The sequence below is a fragment of the Lepidothrix coronata genome, unplaced genomic scaffold, assembly GCF_001604755.1.
Source record: "Lepidothrix coronata isolate B3197 unplaced genomic scaffold, Lepidothrix_coronata-1.0 Scaffold47, whole genome shotgun sequence".
NCBI lineage: Eukaryota > Metazoa > Chordata > Aves > Passeriformes > Pipridae > Lepidothrix > Lepidothrix coronata.
In genome coordinates, this window is record NW_016690227.1 from 5216474 (window position 1) to 5236164 (window position 19691).

The 19691-nt window shown below is 35.6% G+C and overlaps 1 protein-coding gene across 5 annotated transcripts in view; it reads right to left on the reverse strand.

Annotated features, from left to right (window-relative positions):
- The window catches only part of PTPN3 (protein tyrosine phosphatase, non-receptor type 3), a 93775-nt gene that overhangs the window by 8534 nt on the left and 65550 nt on the right, over window positions 1-19691 (reverse strand). For 4 of the 5 annotated variants that reach the window (XR_001874792.1, XM_017814919.1, XM_017814917.1 and 1 more), the window contains 8 exons: window positions 19343-19499; window positions 17443-17609; window positions 14861-14951; window positions 14521-14582; window positions 13514-13660; window positions 11055-11183; window positions 3243-3388; window positions 2422-2557 (listed from right to left, as the gene is read on the reverse strand). Coding sequence is in view for 4 of the 5 variants with exons in the window: in XM_017814919.1 (XP_017670408.1) it covers window positions 2422-2557; window positions 3243-3388; window positions 11055-11183; window positions 13514-13660; window positions 14521-14582; window positions 14861-14951; window positions 17443-17609; window positions 19343-19499 (1035 nt within the window). In the remaining variant the exon portion in view is untranslated. The remainder of the gene's footprint in view (window positions 1-2421; window positions 2558-3242; window positions 3389-11054; window positions 11184-13513; window positions 13661-14520; window positions 14583-14860; window positions 14952-17442; window positions 17610-19342; window positions 19500-19691) is intronic. The other variant, XM_017814918.1, reaches the window with a different exon arrangement.

Genomic DNA, 19691 nt, shown 5'->3' on the forward strand with positions numbered 1-19691 from the left:
ACCTTGACTTTTCTCTTCATCGTTATAGTAATTTCCATATTTCTACTGCTTGAACAAGTCAGGTGTGATATTTAACTCTCTGTTCAATACTTCTGTTAACTTGTGGGATCGAATTACTGAACAAATAAAAGAATGAGCACTTCAGCATTGCTTACTCTGACTCAGTCTCTGACTACTTATTTTGTTTTCTCTTATCTGTTGCATGTGTTCTCCCTGCTCAGTCAGCTGGTAGCTAGTTCTATTATGCGCATCCTAAAGCTCTGTTTTCTGTATTGTTTAGTTTTTCTAATTTCTTTTTAATGGAACATAATGGCTAATTTTTCTTTTTTTCAGTGAAAGGCCATAGTGTTATACCAGTTTCGTTGTAGCTTTATAATTTTGGTTGAAACTTTTGTTTTGCTGTTCCTGGTAACCAAAGTATTGGTTTTTGAGAAACTACAGCTTTCACATGACTAAAAACAGACACTAAACTGACCAGTTAATAGCTCTGATGGGTCCATTCTTACCAAATATGCCCTGTCTGGTATTAACTCACAACATGCATCTGGCAAAGTGTATCATCTTAGAATTGGAGCACACACACAATCCCCACAGGGCAGCTGAACATACTTCAGGCAAGGCTATTAAAACTGAACAATCTCTATATTACAACTGAATCATCTCTAATTTCTTCTCCCAGAAGCCCTAAGCTGAATATCAAATATGAGCAAATATGAGTGGGGCTAGCTAGAATGCAAGCATGGGAATGCCATAGAGCACCCAGGACAGATTGAAATATTAACATGTAGCTCTTTGGTAGTTTGTTTTCCCACAGCTGAGTGCTTGCTTCTGTGTCTCATTTACAGCACAGTATGACAATTTTGCTCATTGGTTTTTCACAACAGTACCTGCCTACTTTGGAAATAACAAGTGAATTTAGTTTCACAGTATTGCTGCTACAGATCATCCCTCTCCTGATTGTGCTGACAGTGAACTGTGTGACACACAGCAAGCAAGGTAAAGAATCCTATTTTAGGTATTCATTTTCCACACAGGGGGTCTGATTGTCAGTATATTTATTGCTATTCCTTGTATTCTTCAGTTATGTCAAAGTGTGGAGTGCAAGAACAATTCTTGCTGATTTCTGTTGTAACAAAAGGGACTCGGCCTTCCCAACAAGCTGAAGCTTACTTCAGGTTCTCATGTCTGATTTTCAAAAAGAGCACCACCTCTAGACTAAGCCTGAAGTTGCTCAGATAGTTTTAGAAACTGAGGGGTGCAGATAGGTGCAGGTCCAGAAGTCAACATCCAGCTTCCTTAAACTTCATTTGATGACAACCTTTGTCATTATCTCAGCTTCCACTTCTGAAAGGAACAGGCAGGGAACCCTTCAAACAAATCCCTTCTCAACCATACAGTCCTGACACTCTTCCAGAGAGTGCACTCATACTGCAATGAAAAGAGTCCCAGCAGCATGCACGAACAAACTCTGCTCACTGAGCACTATAATGTTACACAGGCAACTATAAATCCTGATGCCTTTACATACCCTTTTTCTCCCTGTCTAGGCAATCACAATGCTAGCTCCTGCAGTCATTAACCCGTTAATGAACAGAATTTTTCTTCATAATTTACTTTTTCCTTGATCAAATGGAAACCAAGGCATTTTCTTTTGAACATTAGAGACAGAAATGCCCAATTTAACTGTTGTCTTTGTGGGTCTAACCCCCCTTACTTCCATCTCTCATAGGACATTTAGCTCTCCAAGATAACCCACACTTAGTATTCTTGTCATCCAATCTGTCCCCAAGAAAGAACAGTCTCTCATCCTTTAGCCTTAGTCTCTAACTTCAAATATATTCATTTCCAAAGCTGACAAAAAATTGCCTTAATGATCTCAAGTTGTCTTTGAACCACTTTCATCTTAATATCACTGTCTACTTTCATATTTCAGTTACGGATACTACCCAACTTGCCCTTTGTTTTTCCAAACTGGGTAGAGGCAAAATGAAAAAAGTAAATAAATATTGTTCTTATAGAATTTCTACTCAAAGTGACCTGTTGAGAAGCCATTTCCTCTCTTCAAACCATGTGTCTTAGTTACAGGGACCTGGATCAGTTTATCACTATGTGGGTATAACCAAAACTGTGTATTCTACATCCTCTATGTAATTTCTGATGGACTGTTAATAATGGGTCATTTGCAGCAGCTGCCCAGGGCACACCTGACACCTCAGGCTACAAGCTGTGTTTTAAATACATACATCACTGGCAAACCAGCCTATGCCAGTGTGCTACCTTGTGCTGAATTTATGAAGTTTGAAATATAATGGCAACTGAAGACTCATACGAGACTCCTATATCTAAAAAATTTTTGAATCTGTTTTAAACCTTGACAAGTGCAGTATATACAGAAAATCAGGCTTCCTTTCCATCACTTACTGATGTTTGCACCATCATAGCTCGTTGGTCTCGCATTTTTCTTACAATATCCAGTGGATAAACAGGTTGGTTCCTTTCAATTAAACACATGGCTGTTTCCATAGTGACCAGTACACCAGTACGACCGATTCCTGCACTGTGAAATGTAACAGGAAAATAGTCTATAAAATTGGGTTTTTGAAATGCACTAGATTCATATCATAGTCTTAATACTAGGATGCTAAACAACCTCAGGAATTACAGAAAGATCTTAGTAAAATTTAAACAGAGTGCAAAGTTTATTTTTACAGCAAATTCAATAATATTTTCTGGCAATTACTAAAAAGAAAATATCTTTTAATATAAATAAAACTAAAACCTTACTTGAAGTAAACGCATTTTTAAACAATTATAACTGCTTAAACATCTAAATGTATTGGTTTGGTATTTTTGACTTTAAAAAAAGGTAAGTTCTAATTGACTGTTTTTATGAGGCATTTGAACAGCAGCAAAAAAGCCTTTGCTGTGCTGTTCAAAATGAGGTTATGACAGTGGTACAGGATAAAAAACGGAGAACAAATTACACTGCAGATTTATCAGCTCTGTGATAATTACATGACTAAGCCATTTCACCAAAAGGCTGCAGGAGAAAGGGAGACAAAGGAAACTCATCGTTTACATATAACATCAGTTTCTCTCTTCAGCAGTGAACACTTGTATTGCACAATTTAAGATTTTCATCTAATTCAAGGAATCTCCCGTCTTGGAGACAGACGTTTCACATGAAATGCTTATTCTAAGGCTGAAGCAGATCTATAATTAGAATTTTAAAACACAAGTACCTGCAGTGAACAAGAACTGGCTCATTCTTTACTCTCTTTGGCCTCATACAGGTCACAAACTCCAAGAAGTCCATGGAGTCATCAGGAACGCCGTGATCAGGCCAAGCTACATACTGGAGATGGGTGACGGTGTGTTGTTGCTCTGTCTAAAATACAGTAAAGTTTCCAGAAAATGTCCAGTGTTAGGACTGCTGTATTCACGTTTACTAGATAAAAGTCACATTTTTCATAGTCAAAGTATTCTGCAGATGCAATAAGAGGTAGATGTAGAAAATGTTTGTCATTTTAAAACTCAGTATGAAGTATGAAGACGTAATTGTCAGAAGGCATATATGATGCATAACATTTTCTAAATAAATGAGATATCAAGCTTAACTTCCGTGATCTAAACAGATTTTAATTTTTTGGATTTATTAATTATTGACCTATTGTACTTTGAAATCCTGAGGTAAAATGAAACAAGGCATAAGCATAATAGTACTATATAATAGTTTAGAATAGGTTGAAAGAAACAACAGAGAACAGCAGAAGAACTATTGAGATCAGTATCAAAATAACAGAGGCTTGGGGCTACACAATCTGTTGTAAATATGTCTGTGCATACTTACAGATTCAGCTATAATAAAGTTGTCTGCAACGTTTGCTAAATCTGGTTTCTGTCAGAAAACATATATCATTCATACATGCTCATTTTACATATAGGAATGACTTCTGTATGATCCACAGAAGGATACTTTTCTGTATGGAAGCAATATAATTAGTTAAAAGATTCTGTTGCACAAAGAGTTCTTTTTGGTTCAATTATACCTCAAAATAAAAACGATTTTAGAGAAGTTCTTTCAGTTTAGCTTTTTGTTAACTTTGATTATGAAACCACTCAATCATCTTTGCATGCAGATTGGGCTCAACTGATACATTACAGATGTAATTAATACTTAGGGTAGGAAGGAAAAACCTTAAGATGCTCCTGAGCTCTGCTGCATCATGCAATGAGGATCTTGCTCTTTACAAGCTGAGACAAACCTTCATGTTCCTTTATTTCTTCCACACGTTTTGCAATAGTTAGACCTGCATGTTATTTATGTCCATTACCACACTTAACATTTGACACCCTACTGACATCTCCTTTATCACTAGATTAGTCTATAAAAGCTGGCCTCTCTCTAGGGGTCCACATAAGAATGTTTTTTGTGATGCTGGTGACTTCAAAAGGTTTCTTTCTTTTTCTCTGAAGTGCACAGCTGCTGAAATATAGAATGCCTTCAACTGCTTGCTTTCCTCTTCTGCTTGAGGAAGCGGTTCTACTACCAGGGAGCAGGCTAGTAGAACACAAAAGATAGAATAACTACTGCCTACTAAGTAGAGTCTTAGGAAATGCAATTCCAGTTAAAGCAATTGCAGAAATTTATAATTGCCTCCAGGGACCAAAAGATAAATGATACTTTGCCCCTTGAAGGCACAGCCTGAGCAATCACAATTAAAAGGTCCAGCATAAGGCCCAAGGGGACAACGTAATCTAACATTAATAACCAAGCTCCCTGTAATATGAATTGCATTGGGATCTATCACCCAGGTTATCAAAAGGTCCACAATGACCAGGACCTCTGCAAAAAAAAGCATGGCCTTTTGCTACTCAGCTTTGCTGAGTAGGAACAGTTGATCCTGACCAATGATTACAATTCACATTTTTCTGAAATGCCAAGATTAAAAAAAATACATAAACATGTCAAGAAAATGTAATTAAAAAGTTCTCCTTTCGAAATCTGTGCATGCTTAATCAGAACCTCTTCTAAAGGGAAATGAGATAATGCAGCAATTACACGTAACTGTTTGAGCTGATTCTCTTAAATCAGAGACATTTGAATTACAGCATCCTTGATTCATTCTAAAACTATACAAAAGTGAGTTGCCTTCCATGTGCTTCAAGAACTTAAAGCCAAACAGCATGGATAAGTGCCAGTGGCACACCTGAGAACCACTAATAGTAATCTGTAGCATCGAAAAGTCATTTTACAAGCTCAGAAAAAAAGGAAAGAGTTAATTTAATTTCTACTTATCATCACAGACTCAAATATAGTGAGTTGCATTTATTTAAATAGTTCACAGACATTAAGTAACACAATCATGTTATATAAGACTTATTCAGAGTGAGACTACACTCTGAGAACATGCACTTGGTCCCCAGAGCTGCTGCTTTTGGTGCAATCATCTTCATTTTCTATTGCATACCCTAATCATCCATAGAGACCAACAGAGGTGTTTGTTAATTATTCCAGGTATGTCTCAAGCTTCAGTGTAGTTTTCTAGTTATTTGTGTTTTAATGCAATCAGTTTTGATTCTTTTGGTTGAGCTCTTCTGAGATGATCCAAATTGGTAACATTTGACTGTTATGTCACTCACTTTTCAAAATGCACAAGTATTTTAAAACACTTCATATTAACCTATTGTAAACAGTAGTTATAGTCATATATGTTAGAACTTTTTCTAAGTTTTTCTGTCTCATGCAGAAAATATCAAATCAGTACTCTGACAAAGTCCAGATTTTTTTAAAGGTATTTTTAGTGGGGTTTTTTTGCCTTTTTTTTTTTAAAAAAAAAATAATCTTAAAGTCTTTACATTCACAAGGAAAGTCAGCTTTTAAATTCAGAGAATGTCAGCCAAATAACACCCGACATGGAAATAACTAACATTAAAAGACCATCACACTTACTAAAATCTAGCACTCATACATGAAAAAAAATGCCAAATTGTAGTTACTGGTTCCATAATTAGCCCCACTCTACATGTTTTGCTAACAATACTTATTTTTAAACACACTACTTCTCCAGACCCTGCTTCTTTGTACAAACCTAGCAATAGAAAAGAAGAGGTAACTTCTCGTTACACTCGTGTTGCTCATCAAACCATCATTCTGTGAAACTCCTTTTAAGTGTTTTCCACAATTTTTTTTGCACTGACGTTTTCAGTGACAGTCATTATTCTAGCATCTTAATGTCTGATAGACGTATAATTTATCTAATCTGGCTTTGTTAGTCCAGTTTTATGAGTCTAAACTTGCAGAAAGTGAGACAGCAAGAGCTGCTCATGGCTTGGCTGCTATTTTTGCCTAACTTGATCTTATACACCTTGTTGTTCCAAAATTATTTAATGTTTTTTGCATTTACATGGACTTTCAATGGAATTTATGTATTTGGTATTTCCACAAATCAGCTTAAAAATTATGATTTAAAAAAAATTAGTCCAAACAACTTAACAGACTCCAGTGACGCTTCAGGATTATGTCATTTGGCCAGTTTCTCATCAGCCTTTTGGCCAGCATTTAGATGCTTCATGGCAATAATCCACATTTAATTAGCAAGCAGCTACAGAGGTCTAAAACATCATATTTATACCAAGTTGCTTGTTATCGTCCTTCTTATAATAGTTGTTGTCACTACAGAAAAATTGTTCAACAAAAAACCCCCAGAAAATTATGTACTTGTACCAACCCCTCCTGGGCAAATTCAAGACATCTAACTGCAAAAACAGATTCATTGTGGTTAAGCTAACATCTTAGATTTTGCTCAGAAACACAGCATAAAGACACATGATCTTTTCTCACAAGTCTATCATTGGGATTGCAACAAAAATATGCATTCTCCATCCTTCTGCAGGTTGCAGCCTTGCTTATTATAATTACACAAAAGCTAAACTTCATTTCATTCTAAACTGACAGACTCTCCCTCATTAATAAAAGAATTGCATGTTCTTCAGAAAAAAAATACACAGTACTTAGAATGATAATACTCATATAGAAAGAAGGAATTTTAGGCTTGAAATGTCAAACTTAATTTTCACTTTTCTTAAAATCCAAGCAATTGATTTTGCATGTCACCATTTCAGCTAGGGTCCTTTTTGGTATAGGTTGTAATATAATCTTCAATAACAAGGGAAAAAAAAATCACAGTGTAGAACTACATTAACCTTGAAATGGTCTTATTATCTTGTAAGCAGCAAAAGGTGTGGTCTTTGCCAATGAGCTTCACAAATATAACTTGAAAGCTGAGTCTCAGTGATCAGGGTTAAAGCCCAGTTTCTGAAGAGTAGATCATATGGCAAGTGGCATTTGGCATTTCTTTGGACCACCGTTCACACATCATTATGCTTCTGTACACACTTGCCATAATACTTGTAACTTAATTTTGTTCTTTGGCTCTTTATAACTCAAAATCAACTTGCTTTCTTCTACCACAGGTATTTGACAGAACAGAACATGTCCAGTGCAGACACTTTTCAGAGAAACCTTAAAAAACCTCTACAGTGCAACGGGTTTGTTCAAGACATTTATGACACGGTAAAATTTATATAGATTTACTTGGGAAAAAAAAAATACAAGGTCTTGTTTAAATGCAGAAGCAAAAGTTTCAATGAACCAATCTAAGAACCCCTAACATAAGCAAACTCAACTTTTCCTCCCATGAACTGTTGTATGACATGTATCTGGCAAAGAAGACAAAGCTGTGGAAAGCCTCAATCCAAACAATTAAGATGTATAAAAAATTAGAGATTCTATTTTCAGCTGTTTATAGCAGAAATTGCTAGCAGTATACTACTTACATTGCTGCCTTTGTTTCACTGAATATCAATTTAACACAGTCATTAGAAAGCCTACATGCTGGTCATTCATAAACAGAAAGATATCAGTCATTCTTCATCTTACAATTTTACCTCCTCCCTTCAGCAAACTATAACATTCTTCCTTAGTGAAATGAATTTATGCTTAATCTTCAGTTTGTTTGAATTGCTGCATCCATTTCTTTTCCTCCTCTTCAAATAATACCCTCCATTATTTCCATGGAAAGTGATAGCTTTTAAATGAAAAAGAAGCTTATCACTCCAAATCCCTCTATTTGCATTGTCACTGCCTGCACAATCATGCTAAAAAAATCCATATTATGACACAAGGAATTGCTTTAATTAACTTGACCTGGGTTGTTTATAAGATGTAAGTACTCTGTCATGGTTCTCACACTCATTCATTATAGCAATCATATAACTTGTCTTTCATGGATGAAATTCAATCAATTTTTAAACATCTTGAAATTTTTTCTTTTTCTTTGAATAATTTCATAGAATCATAGAATATACTGAGTTGGAAGGGACCCATCAGGATGATCGAGTCCAACTCCTGGCCCTGTGCAGGACACCCCAAGAATCACACCATGTACCTGAGAGAATTGTCCAAATGCTTCTTGAACTCAGACAATCATGGTGTTGTGACCACTTCCCTGGGGAGCCTGTTCCTGTGCCTGACCACCCTCTGGGTGGAGAACAATTTTCCAGTACCTAACTTAAACCTCCCCTGACTCAGATTCATGCTGTTTCCTGTCACTGGTCACCACAGAGAAGAGATTGGTGTCTACCCCTCCACTTCCCCTCACATGAGGATGCCGAAGTCTGCAATGAGGTCTCCCCTCAGTCTCCTCTTCTCCAGGTTGAAAAAAACAAGTGACCTCAGCCACTCTTTGTATGGCTTCCCCTCAAGACCCTTCACAATCCTTATGGCCCTTTCTTGGATGCTCTATAGTAGTTTAACGTCATTTTTCTATTTTGGTGCCCAAAACTGCACACAGAACTCCAGCTGAGGTCGCACCAGTGCAGAGCAGAGTGGGACAATCCCCTCCCTCGACCGGCTGGTGATGTTTTGCCTGATGCCCACCCGGACACGGTTGGTCCTCCTGGTTGCCAGGGCACTGCTGACTCAGACTCAGCCTGCCATCGACCAGGACCCCCAGGCTCCTTTCTGCAGCACTGCTCTTCAGCCTCTTGTTTACTTAGTAAAATTTATCAGGTGAAAGAATGACAGGGCAGTTTCAAAACAACAAACAAGTTGTGGCAACAACTAACATAAAGTGTGGGAGAATAAAAAACAAAACAAATAAACCAAACCCCTGAAAAATTACAGTCTTTCGAAGTAATGTGAGTTACGTGGTTCAGCAAGTATTATCTCCACAGCCTCGTTAAGTTCTATGGCTGAGTTTCACTTAAGTGAAATCAAGAACAACTGCTTGTTTGAACAAGGGAAATTAGCAAAAAAGTTTTCTTCAAAACATAATTGAATGAAATTCATGAGATTTAATGTTGCAAGGCATTTCTCTTAAAGGAAACTGAATAAAAGTTTGTTTTAGGCTCCTCATGCTATTTTTTTCAATTATTAAAAAGAAATTCATATTTTGTTTTACAAAACAGTGCACTGTGTGATAACTCTGCACTCACACTACACAATTTCTTTCCTTTTGTCTGTTTGTTCTGATCCCCAAAGTGTTCTGAAGTTTTAAAAAAAAAAAATAAAACACCCTAATCAACCTCAAAAACCCCCAAACTTAGTGCTTTTTTTACTCTCCTTTCATTTTGCTACGGTACAGCTTTCAATCTTGGTCTTGAAAAGGCAGGAAATTAATCCTTTCTTTATTTCATGAGGCTTAGAAAGGTTAAAAATAAATAATTTGAGTGACAGGGACTAAAAGTTTGTGCATATTTACTTGCAGTACTACTTTTATGGGCTTAATTTCTTCTGTGCTGACATTCAAGTTTATAACTTACAGATTAATTGGTCAAAATACAGAAAGAAATATCATGCTGCTCCCTGATTATGTGGTTTCTCACAGCTAGAAACTGAAACACTCTATCTCAACTGAAAGACCTTTAAGTACTGACATCTGACATCTCATTTATGACTACAAAGGAAATCTTAATTACATTAAAACAAATTTGGATGGGTTGCCAAGGGACAGATTCAGTTACAAATGTATGAGACTAAAGGATTGGTCATCTTGCTGTAAGAACATTGATTACATGTTATACTTTAAAACAGATATTTCCTCTTTTTTTGACTACTAGCAATTCTGGTAACTATAAAAGCTACTAAACTATACAGAAGTTTAAAAGACGTACTAATAATGGAACTGCAAATTAGTCTTTGGTCAGTATATAGTCATTTCTTACATATCTTAGGAAAGTATAAACCCTTCATCTTTTTAGAGAATACCTGTGGCTGTAGAATTTTGGAAAAGAGATGAGGAGAGGAAACATAAGAAATCCAGGACAACCTAGAAACAAAAGTCAGACTTCATCCCCTATAACTCAGGTTGTGGGAAGTCTAGATGTGACCTGCACACACATTTGACAACACAAGAGAATATGCATGTGTTTAACCTTTTCTTTGCTTTCCAACTCTGACATTAGCATAAAGTATTAGGAGCTATGGAATATATGTATCTCACATAAATTGAGCACATTTCAATTGAAATATATATGGATTTTTTTTCTTTTTTAAAATTTGACTAAAGATAATGGAAAGGAACTGGTGAGATTCTGTATCTTCTCTCAAAACAACATTATTATGGTTCACTTCTTAATTAGCCATTCTAGCTGCATATACCATTAACCAAGTGACCCACATTTCATCCCTGAAAGAGCACGGTTACTCAGAAAAAAACCTCACATTATAAATCAAACTACTTGTGAATCCAGTGATTGCAAAACTGCTTAAAGAAAAGCACTAAACTTCTTTATGAAGGTTATTACAATATCTGTACAGCATCACATATTGCAGAACTTCAAAAAGTATGTTTGTGAAGCTCTAAAGAAATAATCGTACTATCTTGATTCATATAATATACAAATATCCTTTTTTAAAAACTATGTGTGTCTATATACACACACGTGCATATTCACATACAGAGATAAATGTTATCAGAGTGTTTATCTACCTATCTCTACCTGTATTCATTCAGCTTGCTTGGGGATAATTAAAGATAAGAGACATTTACCTCAACATTTGTAATCACCATTTCTCTAACAACATAAGCAATCGTACAGTCTTCAGAGTGGCATCTGACACGAAAGCTGCCATATTCCATTACATCTGGTGGATCAGGCCAATACTGGTGACATTTGGTCTGTAAGGAAAATTAAGCACATGTCAAGACAGTATACAAGCACTTCTGTTTCCAGCATTCCATCCTATGCTGTGGTTCAGGGAACTCAAGGAGCAATATAAAATCAGTTCTGGTTTGCTGGTGAGATTTTTGCATCCAAATTGAAAAATAACAGAACAAAATAGGCTAAAGTCTCCATAAATATCTGTTTTAGTGATTTGTAATAAATATTCAGGTATTTGGAGGCATGATGCTTTGTCTGGTGCTCATCTGCAATTGCTAAAATGACTTCTCAAGCCATAAGGTAGGAGGAGAAAGATGGATTTATTTCATCGTAAGAAGAGAAGTGTAGAGGGTAAACTTACAACTATCTTTAGCCATCTAATAACAGCTTATAGCAAAAGCAGAGCCACATATTTCTTGAAAGGGAACAATGAAAGGACAAGAGGCAACTGAAAAAAGATGCAAAAAGGGAAATTCTGATTAGATGTTGGCAAAAAATTTCCATGAGGATGGTCAAGCACAGAAACAAGAAACCCTATGAGGCTGTGGAATCTCCACCTATAGAAATAATCAAAACTTAACTGATGTGACACTGTAACTCTGTGAAGTTCAAAGATGTTTTTGTCTGCAACTTTTAAACTGGTACAGACTAGCAAGAGCTGGAAATTTTGAAATGTTAAAATTTCTTAATTCTACCTTTAATAAACTCAATTTTCAGTGGCTTGAAATCCAAATTATAACCATTATGCCTGAAATTTTTACTGTGGCAGTTTAGCTGAAATACTTTCCTTTTCAAATTTAAGCCAAAATAATGTATCCATTTCTAAAAAAGTAACATTACTGTGGAGCAAAAAATAAAATTCTATAATACAAATCTTAAGATCACTGAAAAGAAATGTAAATGTAAATAATTTCTGAAATTAAACACAACTCAGAAAAAGTGTCTAGTGTGTAAAGGTACCAGCAGGATGATTAGAAGCTATCAACAATTGCCTTGAAGTTTCCAACTGACTGGGCAAACTACAAACTATTACTAATATGTGTTTCTACTCAACACAAGGAAATGAAAGCAGCAAGCTATTTTGACTGCAATACAGTCAAAAGATGAAGGGAGCATTTTTGTGTCAGATGATGTTCAATGTCTGTTTCCACAAACAGCTACATAACCTGACCATGACTAAAATCTGATGGCTGATTAACTGTCCTTCCTTACATCTCAATCTTCATGCTGTTTAGGACCTTCAATATTCACTACCTTGCTTTCTAAAAACACTAGATTTTGACTGAGATGCCAGATAAATTTCATAGTGTAGGATAGATCACATAGGAAAGATAGATAAAGGTTACAGTGTAGGCATACAAGAGCTTCACTACCTTCTCTACCTCTTATAAAGCCCAACTGTTCAGCTTTCAGCTTCTAAAACTTCAAACTACCTTTACGTTTAATCTAAAACACTTAATCTTTAAAATTACAAAGGATATGTTAGATCAAAGGACAAAACAATACACCAGATTTTCACTGTACTATTCCAAAAGTAATGGCGTGCCAGAATTATCAGAGCAATTCTAGGAAAGAACTTAAAATGTAAATAAAAATAAGCAGGTTAAACTCTGACCACCACTAGTAAATAGCATGATGGCAGACTCTTTTTTAAAACCAGGTGTGGTGGTTTGGACCTTGATTTTTCCCCCAGAGGCTGAAAAGTGGTAGACCCCAAGGGGTGGAAACCCCTGGATGTTTTGAAGTTTTGCCCAATGGGCGCTCCTGTGGAAATGTAAACATATCACAAGCTCACCGGAAGAGATGAGTTGTAGTTTTTGGTGGTTGTGGAGAGGTGGCCATGTTGTGAGCCACGAGGAAGGGGCTCTGAGCCCCTTGGGGCCTCTGGCCCCCTCCCAGCCCCTGGCTGGGGGGATTGCAGAGACTTGGAACAGTCTTGGACTGGGCTAAGTGTCTGTAGTTATGCTGGGAGATGTTTTTCTCCATAGGCGCAGAGCAGCAGCTGGCACTGACCAGAGAAACAGTGGCACAGAGCCAGGACAGATAAGACCTGAACCGGAGAAGCAACAGAGACATGCAGCATCGCAGAAAGGACTCCTGGAAAGGGAGAGAGAGAGACAGCCAGCAGCAGAGCTACAGAGTTTGGGGNCTGGTTTGTTTACAAAGTAGCAAAACAAAAAGCAAGTTGCAGACAATCTCTTCCTAAGTAATTCAGAAAGTCTGGCCTTCAGAAAAATGATTCAATGGAATAAGTCGGCCTATTGTAGGGTTATTTAATCATAACAATGGAAAAAATGTTCAAAAGTACAGTATATTTCTTCAGCATATAAAGAGCCTGGACACTTACCCGTCCTCGTTCAGTAAGAGTTGTTAACATGATGATCAGTGACAATTTGTGATCCCAGACTACTTGCCAAAAGTGTGCACATGTGTGTGGAAGAGGCCCCTGAGTAGCAATGTACCTGTTCACAATGCCCACAGAAGGAATTTCCATCTATAGAGTGGAAGAAAAGTTCTATGTAAATCTTGCTCTCATTGCTCAAGTACTATTTTAACTCAGCATTTCATTCAAACAGAAAATTTTGAGGGAAGACTAATGCAGCAAGTAATGAGTAATAAGACAATCAAGATCACACTTTGTTATGTGAAAAAATTTTAAATCATTAATTTAAAATAGATGTAAAGATTCTATAGTCCTTCACGCTGAACCACAAATAGAATATTATTAGTGACAATGTATTTGAAAATTTGAAACTGCAAAGCTTTCCAGATTTTCTTTAATACCTAGTAAGGAAGTATGGTAGGGCATATACGCCAAAGGTATGCTAGCAAAAGCTGTTTATTGCCTGATACCAAACACAGTAAGTGAAGAATCAACTCTGATTTAGGTGCTTAACTTATGGATCTGACACAAATATAACGACGTTTTCCCCTCTTTTCCCTAACCCCCAGTCTACGCTTGATTGATTATGGCAATTATGGCCCTGATTTGTCTTCTGTATTCCTTCATAGCATAGCTGGTATGCCATAAGTGTCTCTAGAGGGAAAAGTGCTTAATTTTAAGGATACAACCTCAGCATTTGAAGCCTATGGAAAGGTAAAACAATTTTTACTGGTTAAAGACTCTGCACATATCAAAGTTTATACCAACCACATGGTTGCATTTACTTTGTATTAGGATGGCTACTTGTTTCACAAGAGACACTTCATCTTTTACACTATGAAACTTTACATCTTCTACATTTGCAAATCTCCAAAATATAAAAGAAAATATCCTTTTTCCTTAAAAAAGCCAAATTCAATCTGCGTTAGTAATACAGAGAGCGAGTAAACACAGGTCTCTGTATGACTTACATTCACGTAATTTGCATTAATGTAATCTTCATCTCCTCGCAATATTATCCTTGTGGCATCATCTGCACACACAGACACACACACAGAAAAAAGAGGGAATAAAATTAGCAATTAATGGGCATGTTTCCCTTCTATTAAGTTAAAAAACAATTGAGGAATTGCAGAGACACAAACAGCAGAATACAAACCAGAATATATTACATTTTAGAACATAAAATGAAAAATTATATGACTTCAATTATATAATGAAATCTTCAATCAATAAGTTCCATACAACAGTTTTAATAGCTACCATATAAAGTATAAAGCAAAATAGGCAGGAACTGTACTTTAGACTCACAAGGTAGAACATCTTTGTATCTATTCTTGTCCATATTCTGAGGTACCTTTGCACATGTAACAGCCAAACCTGGTTTCTTTCTATAAAGTTGCTGCAAAAAAGAATAAAAAATCATACAATTTTGAGGGATCTGATTATGTTATACACAAATTAAATACACTCACATGAAAATATATAGACTGAAAAAAATAATTTTTTTCTTTAATATTTTTCCTATCCTTCTGCAAAATTCATTTGAGAGATTTTTGCATTTAACATGACAAGAATTTCTAATAATGCTATCTCATCATGATATCCAGAAAAATTTCTAGGACAGAAAAAAAAAAAAGGAAATGTGAGAGAGTCATTGAAATATACTCTTTGCCTGCAAGTTTGCTTTTTTCGTATAAAAACATGAAGTGGAAGGAAAATAGTAGTTGAGGGTGAAACAAGTGAGCAATGAAAGATATCAGAAGAAAAAAAAAAGTAGTTGCAGCACGATATTTTATGGAATAACTAATACAAAAATTTCAGACAAATTTTTATTCTCTGGACTAAACCTAACTTATTCAATCCTCTAAGTACCTGAAAAAACCAACACTTCAATGTACCACAATCTCTTAACCTGTGACACTGTTTCTTTTGGGCCATCTGCTCTGTTGCAAACTTTATCTGGGCATAGGAGTGTAAATCAAATTTTAAGGTTGGTGCAAGGTTAATGGTTGGGCTTTATAATCTTAGAGTTCTTTCCCAAACTTAATGATTTATCATTCTAAGTGCATCATATCAGACAATAAAAGGTACAAAAAAGAATTAAGCAACGTAATTCTACAATTATGGCTTTTCTGTATTAAATATATGTGACAGCAACTTACAATTGAGTTACTAACCTGATTGTATGTACCTCACTGAACACTTACTACAGAGCACATTATATTTTACAAGTTTAATGAAGATTCTGAATATGGTTCCATACATAAAATGGAATTAAATAAATAGAAGGATACTTTGGTTGAGAGAAAAGAAACAACACAAAAAAAGCTTATTCTATTGTAAGATTTACTGAATCCTAAGAGTCTTTATCACAGCTTACCTCATTTTTCAACTTATATAACATAAAAAAGCCCTGTGAAAACTTGATAATATATATAATGGAACAGCTTCTATCAGTTATAACTCAAATTCCACTTTACTTTACTAGAGCCAAGTTGTGATTTCTGCTTTTTTTTGGAAAACGAGGAAGAATAATTTAAAGTCAAGTAATCATTCTCCAGCTTCATTATTGTTGCCTGGCAAATAGTCATTTGCTATTGACAGACTTTTAAATTCTGATTAAATGGAGGAAGATATTCTGGAAAAACTTTATTATTCATAGTCTACTGGCTAATTATTTACTATTTTACTGAAGTGAATGGAGAGTTTGAGAGTCACCAAGGCTGATGAGGTGCCACTGCAATTGTCTCTGATCATGAAACAATGAACTCAAAGAAACAAGGCCACTAAGCTGTACCCTAGATTTGTTATATTTCAAAAACGTTTTGAACTTTTTCTGTAATATCCTTTTATAAATGCTGACATGAAAAAAAAGTCATAAAGGAGCAAATATCCTATGAAGATTATTACAGGAAATTGTGCACAAATTTAGTCAACAAATTTGACAATTAAGAAAGTACTGAAAGGCCAGTTCACATATTTTGAGCTACTGTTTCAATAGCCAGCACTCATTGCAATTGATGGATTGTATCCAGTGCTGTGGATTTTGGAAAGCAGCTATGAACCATAGTCTACAATTTCTAAACAGAAGGGGAAATTTAATTCTCAGAAATCTTGGAAACAAAGCAAATTTCATTAAAAAAAGTGGTTATAAAATTACTAATATCAGAACTCTTCAGCCCCTACCATTAAATTTGACACCATTTGAAAAAGAGTCAAGGAAAAAATATCAAAATGGGGAAAAATTTTTTTGCTGTTCTACAAATTTTCAGTGACAGAAATGGTTACTCCTGAACTCAATGTCAATTTTATAAACCATAATAACTAGGGTTTCTCCAGAGTTACTATAAATGTTTGAATCCACTACAGCAAAACAAGCACAAACACACATACACTGTACTCCCTTGCCATTAGACAAGCAGATGAATTATCTTTTGTAATTTCTTACACTAACAATTAAGGAATTAATATAATAAATTGTAAAAACATGTTATTAGTCAGTTTTCTATGACATTCTTTGCTAACACATTGAAGAACATAGAAAAAAAACCAAAGTACAAGACTGACTTCTGTGAAAACCCCACTACTCTACTGAATAAAATAACTAAGGAAAAAATATTAATTTAGTGAGCTTTAGGTACTTGAGCTAGAAACATTGTAATTCAAATGCATTTTTCTCAGCAGATGATATTTTGTGTACAACTGATAACTCATTCTTCCTTGTTGTTAAGTAGTGAAGGGTGAAACTGATGGGCAAGTAAAAATGTTGCTCCCTTGAGACAGGACTGAAGAGGAACAATGAAATTTGTAAGTAATTAAACCCCTACATTACTTGCTGATTACAGCTATTGGTCTATATTAATGACATTTGAGAATTGAGTATTACCTACCTCAAACTGAATAAGGACAGTCCCACTTTCTAGCCCTCTTCTTAGCTGTTCCATAGACTCTTCCAGTGTATCACCACCATATTCAGAACAGACAGGAAGAATAGATTCCGGGAGATTGTGGGAATCAGCTTCGTCTTCTGATTTGGATTCCACAAACTGTTTAACTACTGAAAGATGTGTAGACAATTAAAATCCATTGCATGCATCATTAATGTGTTTGTAACAGATATAAAAATTTACAAGCTTGAAAAAACAACAAAGTTTCAAAAGCCTCAGGAAAGTAAATAGTAACACATTTAATTGCATTTCTTTTGCACTACATTACTGTAGAAATTGCCAGGAGTAAAATGTCCTTATGACCTTTTGGAAAGAGAAACTCAAAGTGCCTATCTATGAAGACAAAGAAGTTGAATTCCAAGCACAATAAGCTTTTGCCATCTTGTCTTACAGAATGAACTGCTAAATAGACTAACGAATCACAGCATCCACAATGGTAAAAAACCAATGGAGTTTTGCCTAAAAAAGTTGAGTATAATTAATGGAATATCTCTACAAAAAACTTGTATAAGTTTGGACGTCCAACAGCAAAATGAATGCAAAAATTCTTGTATAATACTCTCTTGCCATTATAGAAGCAACTGAATTATCTTTTGCAATTTTTTATGCTAACATTGAAGAAACTAACTAAAAAAACTTTAAAAAAAAAAAGTCTGTTTTCTATGACGTTCCTTGATAAGATATTGAAGAACATGATGAACATTAATGAAGTAATCTGCATAGCAGTTCTGTCTCTATGAAACGTATTGTATCACCAAACATGCTCAGCTGTGGTTATTCTCTGCAATATCAGAACACTTCATACCTGCCAAACTTCAGAAAATGGGAAGCTGTTCATACACATGCCTATAGAAATGACTGGCGTGGGGCCACAGGTTATCTTTAGATAAAAGCAGACTTCTCTTATCTGTAAGTAGGAAGGGGACTAGAAGAGTTAAGGGAAGACTAAATGCTGCATAAAGCCAGTGGAAAGGCCTACAACAGGGAAAACAAGATCAAGAGCCCATCCATCTTCCTAGAAACACAAGAAGCTTTAAATAAAGTCAATGTTACGGAAATACATATCATTTAGACAGTTTCATTCCCTCCTTTTTCCAAGTGATGCATAATGCCTTCAGATTTTTAAGTCTTAATGTAATCAGAAACTCCATGCAAAGCCCTTCCATAATAGTGTGTTTAAGGTCTTACCATAGGTCTTAAGGAAAGTAAATAATAAACTAGGAGTTTCACAGTATCTGAAAGCTCTTGGTATCTACATGTGTTTAAATATAGAAAACAAAGCCAAGGTGGAGGAGTTACCCGTATTTTAAATATACAGGCTTAAGGCTGCATATTTCAAAGAATGTCTCCTCTTTGTTGGCATTAGCTTAGCAAGCAGGCAGCACAGCCTTTTCTCAGTATTGTCATAAAATGTCTGTTGTAAGACTGAGGTGGAAAACAGCTTATTCTACTTGTTTCATCGTATAATTGTGCTGGGGAACAGCCCATGAGATTTGTAAACCTGTAAATGTGGATTTGGGAAATTATGCTTTATTTACAAAAAAACCCCAGCACCCCAAACCACCAAAAAAACTTTTTCAAGGGACTATCTGTTCTCATAAATGTTTAGACTTAAAAAATAAGAAAAATTTCTAACTTGATAGATTCTTTATTGCAGTGGCAAAAACCTATATAGTTTAAAGTATTTGTACTTTTCATTCGAATGTGGCCAGACCTACTTTTTAGCACAGACCTACTTCAAGTGCATTGAGAATGCATTTATGTAAACAGAAGAGGGTATAATGTCAAGCATAAGAGCAACAGTCTCAAAAACATTAGAAGTGAATAAAATTAGCCCAGTTACCTTTCCGTCTGACCAAAAGTGCAAGCTCTCTTGTGTGAGATTCTCTGCTGGCTTTTATGAACATGACCACCTGGTCATGTGTGTGCTCTGAGATATCTCGGCCATTAATTAATACTATCTGATCACCTTCATTCAGCTTTGGAATGCATTTATCAGCCTGTTTCAAGACCAAAGAAACACATTAATGTCATTGCATCCAGTTGTGTAACTAGGAACACATCAGGATATTAGGTTCATCATGTAAGAAAAGTCTTCACAGTTCTCCTGACAAGATTTCATCTTTTGTATCAGAAATTCTACCAAAGGATTCAGATCTAAAGGTGTCTTTCACACTTCAAAGCCTCTCAGT